The following is a 14,084-nucleotide window of genomic DNA, read 5'->3' as shown; positions in this document are numbered from 1 at the left end:
ATGGGTTGCTGGAGAGGAGGTGGGGGGACAGGGTTTAAGGAGGATGGGAGATGGATTTACTGCTTAACTTTCCTACTCTGAGCTACATCTTCCTACAAGTAGAAACACTAAAGGAGATAGAAGACAGAAGTCCTTTTGGAAGTAGAAGGTGAAAGGCTCTGGGCTGTAATCGAACATGGAGGAAGGGAAGTGCCCCATGATCAGGGAAGCTGTACTGAAAGACATTAGCAGCAGTCAGTATCCTCACTGGCCAACTTCTGGAACCTACTGCAGTAAAGAAAACTTTGGGAGAAGGGAAAAAGAAAGGAAGATACTGTCCAGTGCTGCTTTTTGCCCATGGGGACTTAATGCACAACTTCTTGTACTGGCTGTTAAGTCTGTGTGCGTTCTAGCAATCTACCTTGCCTTGTGGTTACTGGAATTGCAAAGACTTCATCTTTAAAGGGTGTGTGTAAATATATCACTTTCCAGGAGGAAAAAAAGATTGCAAGAAAAGGTGAAAATTGGTATGTTGTGTGACCAGAACTTGAGGTCAGACAGGAAATCCTGTTTCAAAGCAGATCGGATAAAAAAAGGAAAATCTGTGATCAGTAAATAGGTATTTTCTGTAATTTTTTGTGGGTTGGATGGCAGGACCATGTTGGCCAGTATACTAGTGCAAGTCAGTAGTAACCACTTTAAAGCTGTTGGGCTATGGGTGGACCTTGTTTTACTCCAATTACTGTACAGTACTCAGCATTTACAGGCTAGCAGGTGCAGCCAGGCTGCTTGCACGATGTAGTATGCCCACCTAAACATAGCTTTGTTCCTTGTTGTGATTGATGAGATATTTCCTCCGAGTAAAGCACTCCCTCTCTCAGGTTCTTTTCTTCCTGTACTGAACAAAGACTGGCCATAAACACACTGGGTTATGTCGAATGCACATTGCACAGACAGTTTCACTGTTAGGTGTTCTTGAAATCAAGTAAAGCAGAAAGGGAAAGATTGTTTCAAATTTATTTTTAGAAGGCATTAAGATGTTTCAGCCTTGGCAAACTTTTGTTTTGTAACTTCTTGGGTGCTGACTGGCCTGTAGAACCAGCTGACTTCATTGCTTTGTGGATCCCCTAATTTCAGTGGTCTGGGGATGTTGGCTAATACCCTGGGCATGTTGGCTGTGTGTCTTTTGGCATTGGCCACGGGTGGGCCTAGCAAGTGGTGCTTTCATCTGCTTCTGTCTTGGGGTCCCCGGTTTAGGGGAAGTTTTAGGGGAAGCTGGTGACCTGGAGTGTGATGAGACTTGATCTGGGATTTACAGGCAGTGTCCAAGACTTCTCTGTAGCTGTTAATGAGTAGTGCATTTACTCCCTTGCTTTAAGGACACAACTTGTGTATTTTGTACTGGATTATATGATGGCTTTGCAGATGTATGTGCCAACTCTTGAAAACGTGTTTGGCAGATTCCTTCATTCCAGCTGTGTCAATACACAAATCCGAGGTCCTTTTTTTTTTTTTTAAACAGGGAGGGGAAGCCCCTGGGTAACAATCGGGCCATAGCAAATAGCTGCAGATATAGCACTTGGAGTTTGTAACTATCAGTTTGTATTATCAGAACCCAAAGATAAACTGTGTGCTTTACTTAAACAACTCCACACACACACATATACACACATGAAGTCACAACTCTAATAAGAGATAAATATATAAGTATTTTGACAAATGTGCAGCTCTGGAAGGTTTTTCACCTCCTAGCTTATAAGATTTGAACAAATACAGTAATGTGGTATTTCCTAGTTGTCTAATACGCTGAATATCCATCGTCTCTACTAGTGATGTAACCCATAAAGTATTAAGCTGAGTTGTATATTATCCAATTTTCTCTTTTCCCATGAACTTTCCCATGTTCTGAACACTTCTACTTTTTCCAGAAGTACGAGGAAACATGGTTCCAATCCCAGTAGAAGACTAGAGTAATATGTATTTGAATGCAGAGGTCAGGGTGTGAATTTCCACATACATACGTGTGTGTTTATGCATATAGTGTGATGTGAAACCAATCCAAGCAAGCTAGATGCTTAAGCCAGAATCTGAGAGGCACTTTGGGACTCTGTATTGAGCACTTATGTACACACCTAGTCAGCTGCTTTGGGTCCAGAAAAAAAATCTGTGTGGCAGCAATAACTGAGATATTCATTCACATGTAGTGACCCCTCTGTGCCAGCCAGCTCTGCAGCCATAGGAACTGGAGTACAGCAGCAAAGGGATATGCTAAGAGCACATCTGAGAAGTGTCTATCTACCGACACCACAAGATTAGTAGTAGAGGTGGAGGAAGGAGACAGACTGGAAGGATTAGGATAGCAAATTCATAATCATATGGATTTCAAACAACTACTTACCTCAATAGCCAGTCATTGCAGGAAAGAAGTCTATTCTCCCTCATATGTTGGAGCACCCAAACTCTGTGATTCACTTCTATTTTCCATGAACTCAGTAACATCTAAAGCAGTGCATGGAATGCAATTCCCTGTGCTGCTGCTGAGTCCCAAGCACTACAGTTACTATCAAATATTGATGGAGGGACAGCAAACTGTGGTCTCAGCTCTCAGCCATTTCTTTCAACTGTTAGCTCCATAAGGTAAAGTGCTGTTTTGTTAATAGCCAAAAAATGATATGAACAGAGTGCAGCCTTCCAGAAGTCTCCACCTCCTGCTCCCCATCTTCTCCCTTACCTCAGGAAGCTGACTTCTCAAGTGTTTCCATCTCTGAATTAAGCAAAAAGCTCTTCAGCCTGTGCTCTGGTGAGAACACAACTGAGCTTTCAGACCCTCCCTATGGAGGGAAAGGGGCACTGCACGTGTGTTTTGGGTTGTCAGGGTTCCGAAGTGATGCTCTTAAGGTTGTGTTCCTATTTTGTTTTTGTAGGGACTCCTGTCCCTACATTTAGTTGAATGCTGGAGCAAGGCACAGGAGAGTGCAGCCTCTCTTCCTTCCTTCTTCGATGTGTTCTCTCTTCACTAAATAATAAAGCTATTATTCTTGTTTAAATACTGAGGGTAGCTTGCAGGGCGGAATGTCTGTGGCTGTGTGACTGCTGTTGAGTAGCAGTCGTGTGCTGTTTCTCATGTATGTCCTGTCAGATGTTCCTGATATTTGGTATCAGGAGCAAAATGCTTATTACACTTCAGATCTTAATTTTTTTATAAGAGAAGCTCATGTTTCTTAAATAAATTAATCATTCAACTTTTAATGCTATAGTGGAAAACCTATTTCGTAACCCATGTAGAAGCTCCCATTTCCTATGCTGGCCTACTAGGAAAGGATGTGTGCGATCCTTTTTCCTCTTTTATCTCATATACAAAAGCTAATAACTCTGCCCCATCACAGTGGTGTAGGGCTCTTGGGGTATTTCATCAGCAAGTTTAATAAATGTCTTGGACTTAAGCAGTAACTTGGGGTGGTGACTCTTATTCTTGAATCCCTGAAACAGTACTTGGTACCTAGAGTTCAACCAGAATAGTTGCAAGCAAGAAAACAACCTTCACTCTGGACTGTGAGAGCAGTCAGGCATAGGCATTTGGGGTTGCAAGACTTTGTAAAATGAGGTTCCCATGGGACATGGGGTTGCCCATGTGAACCATGCTCCTAGCATGTAGCTCTAGGACACGAACTGGCTGGAAGGATCGTGACACGTGGTTGAGCTGGAATCCTAATGTGTAGCCCAGTCTGCTTTGGGTATGGTACAGAAAGGGCTGTGAACCTGTGCTGGGGATCTTAATTGTGTTCAAGTAGGATGTCTGCCACAAGCACATCTTTCTTCAAAAGCTTGTCTTTGTTTGAGCCCCACTTCCACCTTTAAAATGAGACAAACATTGCTTCGCGGTTGAGTGGTGGCTGCAGTGAAGTCTGCAGTGCATACAAGCTGGGAAACATTATGTGTTTAAAGATGAAAGCTGCCTTTAATATTTCACCAACTTTAATAATTCATCCTGAGATGACAGCATTGGTCTGCTGTGCAGTGACTCACGCACAGACTTCTGTACCCCAAACTACAGTCAGCTCCATACTAGGAAGACATCTTGCATATATCTCCATTTTTTGAAAGAAAGGTGCTGCTTCTGTGAATTGTGAGGACAAAATGCTCAGAAACAAGACACTGGCCTTCATACAAATTCAGTGCTTTCCGTGCCTTTGCCAAGTGTGTGGGACTGAAGGAGCCTTTTCCAGAGAGCAGAGCCAGCATGCACAGTGATAGTGTCTAACAGCATATGGACACTGTAGTCAATTTTTAGGAAGTGGGTGTGAGAATATGCTTACTGCAGAAAATCCTTCTTGCAAAATGCTACTTGTAGTGCTTTTATTTTCTGCTTCTGCATATTCTTTGGAGGTCTGTCCAAGGCAATTACAACTGACTTCCCTGTGTGTATCAAATATACATGTACTGTGTGGGAAGAGCTCTAGAGAGGTGAAAAAAAGCAAGTACCTTCATCTGCACAGCAATACTCTTACCTTAGTTGTTTTTTAATGAAGCAGATCACATCTCTAAAGGAAAGTAATCAGTTGTTAGCATGAAAAGGTCTGTGTGCCAGGTCTGGAAGTGACCTGATCACATCTAGTATTGCTTAGTAGGACAATTTGAATTATTGGATCAAAAAAAACCTCAAAAGAGAGTTCCAAGGCAGAAGGACTTAAAAGGGAGCAGCTCTCTGAAGCCCAAAGAGCACACACGTGTAAAACGTACCAGACTGCTGCTTGAGTGGGATTTTTCCAAGACTCTTGAGAGGTGGAGTGTTATTTAAGTATTTGTTTAGAAGAATGTGTAGTCCACTCAGGCAGGAGAGGTTCCCATTCCCTTGTACAGTGTTGCTATCCTTCTTGTTTACTTTAGTTAAGCTCATAAACTGACAATCAAAGTCTACAGAGAAATTAATAGCTGAGGGGAGAATTAGAAACCAATGTTCAGCATGATCTAGCAATTACAGGGTCTTTTTAAAGAAAAAGTGGTCTGTAGTACCTTATGATCAGGCAGACTTCAACAGCGATAGCTAATCTTCCTGTTGGTGTGGAGAAAGGGACAATATTGGAGCATGGATGGGTGAGGATGCATGTAAACATAAGTAAAACTTGCATAAAAGGGCCTTTAACTGTGTTCCGGTAGTTTCTCATGGTGTGGGTTGTGGATAACACTTGCTTAATTCGTGTGCTTCTTTTAAAACCTTTTGGGGAGAGAACTGGGTATACAATTAAAAAAAAAAAAAAAAAAAAAAAAAACCAAACATGATTTTTAGAACCAAAGTACTTTTGTCATTTATTCACTCTCCAGTGTGACCAATCTACTTTGCAGTCATCATCTTGCCGTGTGTATGTATGTATGGTGAGTGGAACCTTTCATTTCAGTAAGTATTGTAGCTTCATGCTGAAAACACTGGAGAGTTACCAGAGCCTAGATGGACTCTGTGAACGTAGAGACATCTTGGCTATTGCAGCTAGGGATGCTGACAGACGCCAAACAAAGGCTCAACCTGTGTGGAAAAAATTGCACTCCTACCTTAAAAATTAATAGTCTTGGATTAGTGGATTAGTTAGGCAGGATTTGGAGCAGCAAAGCTTGAGCTGAGCTTGGTCTGGGTGCAGTGGCTACAACTCCTTGTGTGCCTTCTGTGGGGCTCAAACTCCCTTTGAATCTTCATCAGGGATGAGGGCTGATGAGTCTCAGCCTAGATGTCCATGCCTCATCAGCTTTAGAGTTGTGTTTTGATGGCTGAGAGATAGGGGCATCTGTAAGGGTTAACTCAAGCTGTAAAGCACTGCCTAATTTTTACAGATGGTGTGAGTGCAATAGCGAACCTCAGACTGGCTTGGCAGTGCACAGAGATAACTTTACGTAATTCCCTGCAGATGTTGCTGCAGAATGGTTTTAATAATGAATTGTGAAGTCGAGCTCAACTCCAGCATAGAGGAAGAACTCAAAATAAATGCAATGTTTTGTTCTGTGTTTCAAAAGCAAGTTTTCTAACAACGTTTCTGTGATGCTCTGGGTTGGGAAAGATAGCAGGGGAGGGGACAAGAGATAGTTTGTGCCATTATAGCCTTGACTTTCTGCAAACAAAGGCAAATCTGGCTAATTTGTCTGCAAACCATGAACCCCCAAGAATCTGGGAGTTGAAGGGAAAGGGTTGGTGGGACCAAATGGCAACTACCCTAATACTTCTTCTAATGAGAGGATGGTGCAGAGCAAGTACGACTTAATCAGCTGAGTTCTGCAGTTTATGGCTGTCGTGCATGGACTGTCATGGAACTCGTCTGTGCTTCAGCCATTTTCTGCTAAGAATTTGTCAATTCTTGCACTGTGCTGTAATTTCCTTTCTGTAGGGTTATGGCTTAGATATGCCATCATAATTCAGATTTTCACCTCGTAAGGAGTGAGCTGCCTTTGCAGTGTCTGCTCAGCCGCTCAAAGACCTTGCACATCTTGCTTGTGAGCATCCGTTTTTGACTTCTCTGCTGCTGGGGGGTGCTGCTGGAAGTTTCTCAGGCTTCTCAGTTGTTCAGGCTGTTTAAGTAAAACATACTTTTTTCTGTGGGTATGCTATTCCAATGAGCTTCACTAAAGCCTTTTTTTTTTTTTTTTTTTTTTTTTTTTTTTTTTTTTTTTTTCGATTTTTTTTTTTTTTTTTTTTTGTCCAGCTAAGAAGCAAGCTGAAATGGGAAAAGAGATTTTCAGAGCAGGGGCTGGTTTTCTCTGAACCTAGGCAGATGCTGCTGCTTTCTCAGTAGTTGCAGAGGTTTCTTGTTTATGCTTTACTCTTGCACGTAGTTTATAAAGGAAATCTTTAGAAATAAATGATACCTTTCATGAGCTCTGTGGCAATTAGGAGCCTTAATCTTAGTGCTGGCTTGAAGAATCAAAGCAGCTTAAAACCTCACTTAGACTGCTGCATGTTCTGTCTGCATGTTACAATGGATTTGATTGAGTTACTTGATGGTAACCTACCTCAAATGTGACTTGACCTCCAATGGGTACATGGGAGCCTGTTCGTAAGATCAGTGGAGTCATGAGGTTTCTGTGCCAAGGCCTTTCAGGAGCTGGGAATGGCAGTAGGGGAGGCATAGTGATACGGGGGAGGCATGTGTTTGCATGCCCAGGTTGCCTTTTAGCAGGGAGCCCTGTTTAGATGGATGGAGGCTCAGCTACCCTATGGCCCCAAACACAAGACCTTAAAACTCGGCTCTAAGGCCACGATGCACCTCAGTGAGCCAAACCAGAGGAACCGTGTTGCAGAATGGGCTAGCACTGGATCAGCATCAAGGCTGTGCTGCCCGGCCCTCCAAGGACAGCTTTACCATGGTTTGTATTTGGCCCAAGCAGACGTTTTTAAGTGTAGGCAAGTCCTTTTGTGCAATTGTGTTTAATTTCTTTCTGAGGAAGAGTTTACATAAACTATTCCAGTCTAATTGGTATCAGCTGAACGCCAGCTTCTGACATTTTGTGCCTAATTATAAGTGTATGTTAAACCGTGTTTGCTACCCATGTTGATACGTTACTAGTAAAAGAAGGAACAACCATGAAGATGTGTTTTTGAAACGGTCTGGCAGATCCTGCGTGTTCACTGCTGTGGGCTTCGTGGCAGGAGAATCCACCTCCTGCTGAGGGGGAATAACTAAATTTAAACTTTCCAACCATGAGCCTTGTGAAGCGAAGTTTCCAAACTTCTGCTGGGCCAGAAAATGGAAAGCCTTGTCTGAGTCTTGAGAGTAAATAAATAGAGCTACCTAGCAGCTGTGCAGTGGCGAGTGAGGGGTTTGTTGCTTGGGGCACATTGTCTCCCAGCCACAGGCCCCAGGGGGGAAGACAAGGGTTTGTAACTACTGTTCTCTGGTAAAATCTTCCGTGACAGGATTTGAAATGTACTTGGGTGACTTAGCATGAACACTTGAACATTGTTTCTGCTGATTTCTTTTTCTTTTCTTTTTTTCTTTTTTCTTTAAAGAAAGTTGCATGTTGCATGGTGGCAGAGCCCAGCAAAGCCTGCCTTCCCGTTCCTGGGCCCAGGGCTGCGGCCTCCCGGCGGTGGGAGGCCTCTGTGGCCGTCATACAATTCGCGGCTTTGCTCCACCATAAACTAACTAGTTTTTGTGCCCCATCTGTTTACAGACTAAGTTGGCTCATCCCCGCCTTTGCTCATCACAGGCACATTTGGGAGTCTCCTGTGAAATTTGTTGGGTTTATGACAGCCATTAACGTCTGTAAACTGTTTTGAGGTGCACGTACACAAGTAGCTATTTTCTCAACTCCCTTTGGGGAGGCTGAAAGACTGGTGTTGAACAATAGTTTGCACTGTCCTGACAAAGCAACTTGCATTTTTTAGGGAGACCAGGAGATTGTAGAAAACAGAAATGGTTTACCTGCTTGGCTTTTTATTGTCCTGTATCTTAACCCTGACCTTAGCTGAATGGAGCAGATTCTAGTTGTGCTCATATCTGAGTAGCAAGCTCTTGGGTGAGCGAGTCTACATCAAAACCAGTGGAAGACTTAATAAATCAATGGACCCAAGCAAGAAAAGAGGCAAGGATACTTATGGTTGAGATGCATTTAACCTGAAGATGGCTCATCTGTAATGTTTATTCATCCATCCATGGATGAGACCTAAGGGTTTTATATCTATAGTCAGGGAATACTTAACATTTTTTGTAGATAGTGGTAGAAACGTGGATCTTCAGGTGGGAAGACAAAGAACTGGTGCTTATGGCCTGAAGTCACATTTCGGTTAGCTTTTGTCTCTTATTTCTGTTCTGAGCAGTACTTTCTAGCTTCCCAGGGCACTGAATTCAGGTCATGTTTGTTAAACACTGTCTGTAGTGACAAGTACTCTAGAAGGTGCTTATTGTTTTGTATCCTGTTCTGAAACCTGTGCCCTTCCACTAAAGTCTTGCCTATTTCCATCTGTTAACATGAGGCACTACAGAAGTCATTATTTGTCCAATATTTGTGCTATTTCCCATATGTTCACATATACATATATACACATACAAAGTGTTTTGATTGTACATGTACAGTTTGCAGGACTTGCTTTGAGAAACTGAATTGGAGAACTCGGATCAGAGTTGTCATGGATAAACTTCAAATTTCTTAAGATAAACTGATGTTTGCTCCATTGCAGCCTTTTTTACATGAAGCCTGCCTGCACACTCATTTACCGTTGTGAGATTATCTGATAGAAATGGTATGATAAGACTAAGCCCCTTCTAGGAGGCTGCAGAATAACTCAAACCTGCACCAAAGCTGCTGACTCGGTGCTGCCTTTCAGTAGCATCATGCTATTCTTGTTCCTCTTAATGTTGACTGAGCAACTTCTTTTACTTCTTTTTGTAGGCTGGTGGTTTGTAAGCACAGCAGAGGAGCAGGGCTGGGTTCCTGCTACATACCTGGAATCCCAAAATGGAACCAGAGATGACTCTGACATCAACACATCCAAACTTGGGGAAGGTATGAGAAGCTTTTTGTTATTGAGGGGAAAGTGATATTCACTTGCTTTATGCTCCACCCCTGTAGGAAAACTTTGACAACTCTTGCTGGCACCTGTGGGTGTTAATCCAGTGCAATAAACTTTTCTCCTATCTTCTATCAGTGAAGAAATTGAAGTTACCATGCCTGTAATCCCTTTGTGACCAGCTTGGGCAGTTCAGTGTGACAAAAGGTTCAGAAGCTGAAATGACACTCATTTTAATACCCTTAAAAAGCTTATGTGCAAGTCCAAGGAGTATGTTGGGGTAGAGGTCTTGGACTCTCATGTCCATGGAAGAAGAGAACTTGCATGGCTTGTTTGCAGAAATTATGCAAGTGAGAGCTTTTAATTGGAAGAAGATGCTTGTTAGAGCTACAGGCCATTAAAAGGAGTGAGATTTAACTTTAATGGTTGCTTCTCATTACAATTTTTTTAATCAATCCTTGAAACTAGTTTCACCACTGTTTGCTGTGGTCTGTGATTTTATGGAAAGGTAATTTTATTTGGTGTGGTCTCATTCTATTAAAACTGAGAAGCCATTTGTCATGTATATGTATTTAGCTGTGCTGTTTTTTGGCTAAAGATGCTTAATTCAGGTTCCAGAAATGGAATAGTACAACCTCACATGTTCCTCTGTTCCATTATGAAAGACTAACCACATCTTAATGGACTTCTCATGTAGCAACTGTGTACAAAGGACACTTTTATTATGATTTGCTCCATTCGAATGAATCTCTTGCTAAATTTCTAGGTGCTCTTGACGTGACACTTATGTAAAACGTATGTGGAAACTCAGCTGACCTTTCCTTAGCACGGGCAGGAGGCTTAGATGTGTTGGGGTGACCATCTACCCATTAAGATAGCACACAGGCAAAACATAACTTTGTGCTGGGCCCCAGGAGTGATGTCTGTGGCTTATTGGAATCTTTGGCTCTGTAACTCATTTTTCCCTGCTCAAAGCTACCCATATCCTGGGTCACTTAGGGTTTAGAGACAGACTGGCTGTAGACTGGTAGGCCTGGAACCAGTCTGGTATGATGCAACAGCTTTGCATCTGTTAGTAAAGTTTCCCTGTTAGTAAAACCCAAAAACTTACTGCTCTTTTCTGAAAGAGTTGAAGAATGCCTTGTCTGTTGGTCTATAGCTTCCTCCCTTTTCCTGACTCTTAAATATGGTGCATGCTTGACAGCCTTATTGCTTAAACTGCTTTCATTTCAAGCTCTCCTCTGCCTTTCATGTTGCCCTCTGAAGTGCACTCTGCACAGGGCTGTTGCCACACAGCAGTCTTTCCTGGGTAATGGAAAATCCATCAAATGTTCCTTATCTCTTTCCTCTCAGTCTCCTTTAATCCATTACGCTGCTCTCCTCAGCTATGGTCAGCAGTCGTGCTCCCTGCCTTACTCCAATTCCAGATATGCTGAAACCTGAGACTCTTCTTCCCTTTCTGTTCAGTTCTATCACAGTGACAAATCTAATTGCGTTACCTCTGCAGCTGCTTTGATGTGCTCCAGCTTTTGCTTGCTTTTCAGTAACTTTGTTTTATGCTATTAACCACATGAGCTGAGACTTCTTTTGTTCTTTGTTCCTCCTCCCCCCCTTCTTCTTTATTTGGGCTATTCTCCTCCTAATAGTTATTCCTTAAGAGAGGAAAGAACAACTCAGATTCACTGTCTTAAAGAAAAGTGTACAAAAGTGAACCCACTTAACACAGAAAACTTGCCAACACTCTATCAGTAGGCAGGAGAAAAGGGCTCCAATATAACCTAGAGGAAGGCACTTTAAGTGGATTTAGAGTTCATACAAGTTTCAGAATGATTTCTGGAGATGATGACTTCCTGCAACTGCACAATCTGTACTCTGCCTACTTTGAAAGGGTGAAAACTCCAATGTAGGGAGCCTTATGTATCAGCCTCTTGGCTCTCCATTTGCAGTGGGCCTGGAACAAGTCCACAAGCCAGGCAGACCCAGAGGTCTGCTCTGCTGTGGCAGGCCCTTGTAAAGATAAGGAGGTGCTGAATGCAACTTACTAATAATGTTGCCTCTACATAGCAGTAATATTTCCATGTGTCTGTTTAAATAGTCTGTTCCCTGAGAAAGACAAAAGTGTTTCCTCCCTGCATTTGAGCCTGCACAACATCTTTGTCAGGATGAGGGTAGACAGTCGACTGAGACCTGCGCCTGTGTTTAGACCAACACCATCTTACAAGGCTTGGAAAACATTCAGAAAGCAATCTAAAGAAACATTCACAGCCACAGGAGCTGTTAAAGTAAACATCTTAAAATGGTCTCTGGAAAGGTTTAGACACTTGTTGATAAATATTCTTTCTGGTGACTAACTGTGGCATGACCAACCAAGTCCAAGTCTGGGATTGAATGGCAAAATTTGGTATTGTTGAGGAGAAAAAAACCCTGCCTTGTACAAAAGTATCATTGTGACATGAAAGGGCACTCACTGGGTATAGTAATCTGTTGTGAGGAGGAAATGGTGTAGTGGATCTCTGTGACCCACTGTGTTCAAGGGCTGCTCCTGGATGGCTGAATCCTCCAAAATCCCAGTGCCAGCAAGGAGCTGTGGGTAGCTGCTCTGTGGTGACATCTGAAGCAAATTTCTCCCCCTTCCACACCCCTCCTTCCTGCAAGCCTTTATGTTCAACATCTTTAATTTCCTCCCTTCTTGTGTAGAAACTTCCTAATGCAAGCAGCCTTACTGTGACTTTTGCTTTAGCTTCTTTCTCTGCTATAATCTGTATGTCTGGTGAGGTGTCTTGTGTTGCTTCTTGTGTAGTGTATGTTTAACTGGCAGTCTAATGTCCTGTTAATTTGAAGAAAGCCACCGGGTTAAACCAATTGGTAAGAAAAACACTGGCAGTAAGGAGTGAGGACAGCTCATCTTCTGTGCCACCATGGGCTTCCAAGAGGATCACTGATTTTCATTAGCCAAAACCAGTGATCTATAAATTTGAAATCCAGCTCCTCTGAAAACTTGCAGTGCTTCTTTGACCTATATGGGATCAAAGGGGAAGTACAGAGTACCACAAATTAGGCATTGTGTCTGTTCAACACCATTTACCATACCTCCCCTTATAGAATCATAGAATGGTTTAGGTTGGAAGAGATGTTAAAGATCATCTAGTTCCAACCCCCCTGCCATAGGCAGGGACACCTCTCGCTAGACCAGGTTGCCCAAGGCCACATCCAGCCTGGCCTTAAACACCTCCAGGGATGGGGCCTCAGCAGCTTCTCTGGACAACCTGTTCCAGTGCCTTACCATCCTTAAAGTGAAAAGTTTCTTCCTAATGTTTAATCTAAACCTGCCCTCTTCCAGTTTGAAGCCATTCTCCCTCGTCCTGTCACTACATGCCCTAGTAAAAAGTCCTTCCCCACTTCTCCAGTAGGTGCCCCTTTAGTTACTGGAAGGCTGCAATAAGTTCTCCCTGGAGCCTTCTCTTCTCCAGGCTGAACAGCCCCAACTCTCTCAGCCTCTCCTCATAGGAGAGGGGCTCCAGCCCTCTGATCATCCTCGTGGCCCTTCTCTGGACGCGCTCCAACAGGTCCATGTCCTTCTTATGCTGGGGGCTCCAGAGCTGGATGCAGTACTCCAGGTGGGGTCCAATGACAGTGGAGTACAGGGGCAGAATCACCTCCTTTGACCTGCTGACCACACTTCTGATGCAGCCCAGGATACAGTTGGCCTTCTAGGCTGCAATCGCACATTGCTGGCTCGTGTTGAGCTTCTTGTCAATCAGCACACCCAGGTCCTTCTCCTCAGGGCTACTCTCCAGCCATTCCCCCTGAGCCTGTATTTGTGCTTGGGATTGCCCTGACCCAGATATAGGACCTTTGTCCCTTGTTGAACTTCATGAGGTTGGCTTGGGCCCACCTCTCCAGCCTGTCCAGGTCCCTCTGGATGGCATCCCTCCCTCCAGCGTGTCTACCTCGCCAAACAGCTTAGTATCATCAGCAAGCTTGCTGAAGGTGCACTCGACGCCACTGTCCATGTTCGCGACAGGTGTTGAACAGTACAGGTCCCAGTACCGACCCCTGAGGAGTGCCGCTTGTCACTAGTCTCAACTTGGACATCGAGCTGTTAACCACAACTCTTTGAATGCGACTGTCCAGCCAGTTCTTTATCCACTGAGTGGTCCATTTGCCAAATCCGTGCCTCTCCAATTTAGAGACCAGGATATCGTGTGGGACAGTGTCAAATGCTTTGCACGAGTCCAGGTAGATGACATCAGTTGCTCTTCCTTTGTCCGCTGCCACTGTAACCCCTTTGTAGAAGTCTGCCAAATTTGTCAGGCATGACTTGCCGTTGGTGAAGCCATGCTGGCTGTCACCAATCACCTCATTTTCTATGTCCCTTAGCAGAGTTTCCAGGAGAATCTGCTCCATGATCTTGCCAGGCACAGAGGTGAGACTGACTGGCCTGTAGTTCCCCGTGTCTTCCTTATTTCCTTTTTTGAAAATAGGGGTTATGTTTCCCCTTTTCCAGCCAGCAGGAACCTCACCAGACCGCCACGATTTCTCAAATATGATGGCTAGTAGCTTAAATATGATGGCTAGTGGCTTTAAATATTAAAATATTCATTTTATGTCACAA

General features: G+C 43.5%; 1 protein-coding gene across 1 annotated transcript in view; it reads left to right on the top strand.

Annotated features, from left to right (window-relative positions):
• Positions 1–14,084, top strand: part of SH3PXD2A (SH3 and PX domains 2A) — a 215,512-nt gene that overhangs the window by 175,997 nt on the left and 25,431 nt on the right. Inside the window, 1 exon segment of the mRNA XM_009881540.1 lies at positions 9,352–9,465. Within this exon segment, the coding sequence (XP_009879842.1) occupies positions 9,352–9,465 (114 nt within the window).

This window comes from Charadrius vociferus, unplaced genomic scaffold (assembly GCF_000708025.1).
Source record: "Charadrius vociferus isolate BGI_N301 unplaced genomic scaffold, ASM70802v2 scaffold282, whole genome shotgun sequence".
In the NCBI taxonomy this organism is placed as follows: Eukaryota; Metazoa; Chordata; class Aves; order Charadriiformes; family Charadriidae; genus Charadrius; species Charadrius vociferus.
Note: the sequence above shows the minus strand (reverse complement) of the source record. Positions and strands in the feature narration are given on the sequence as shown.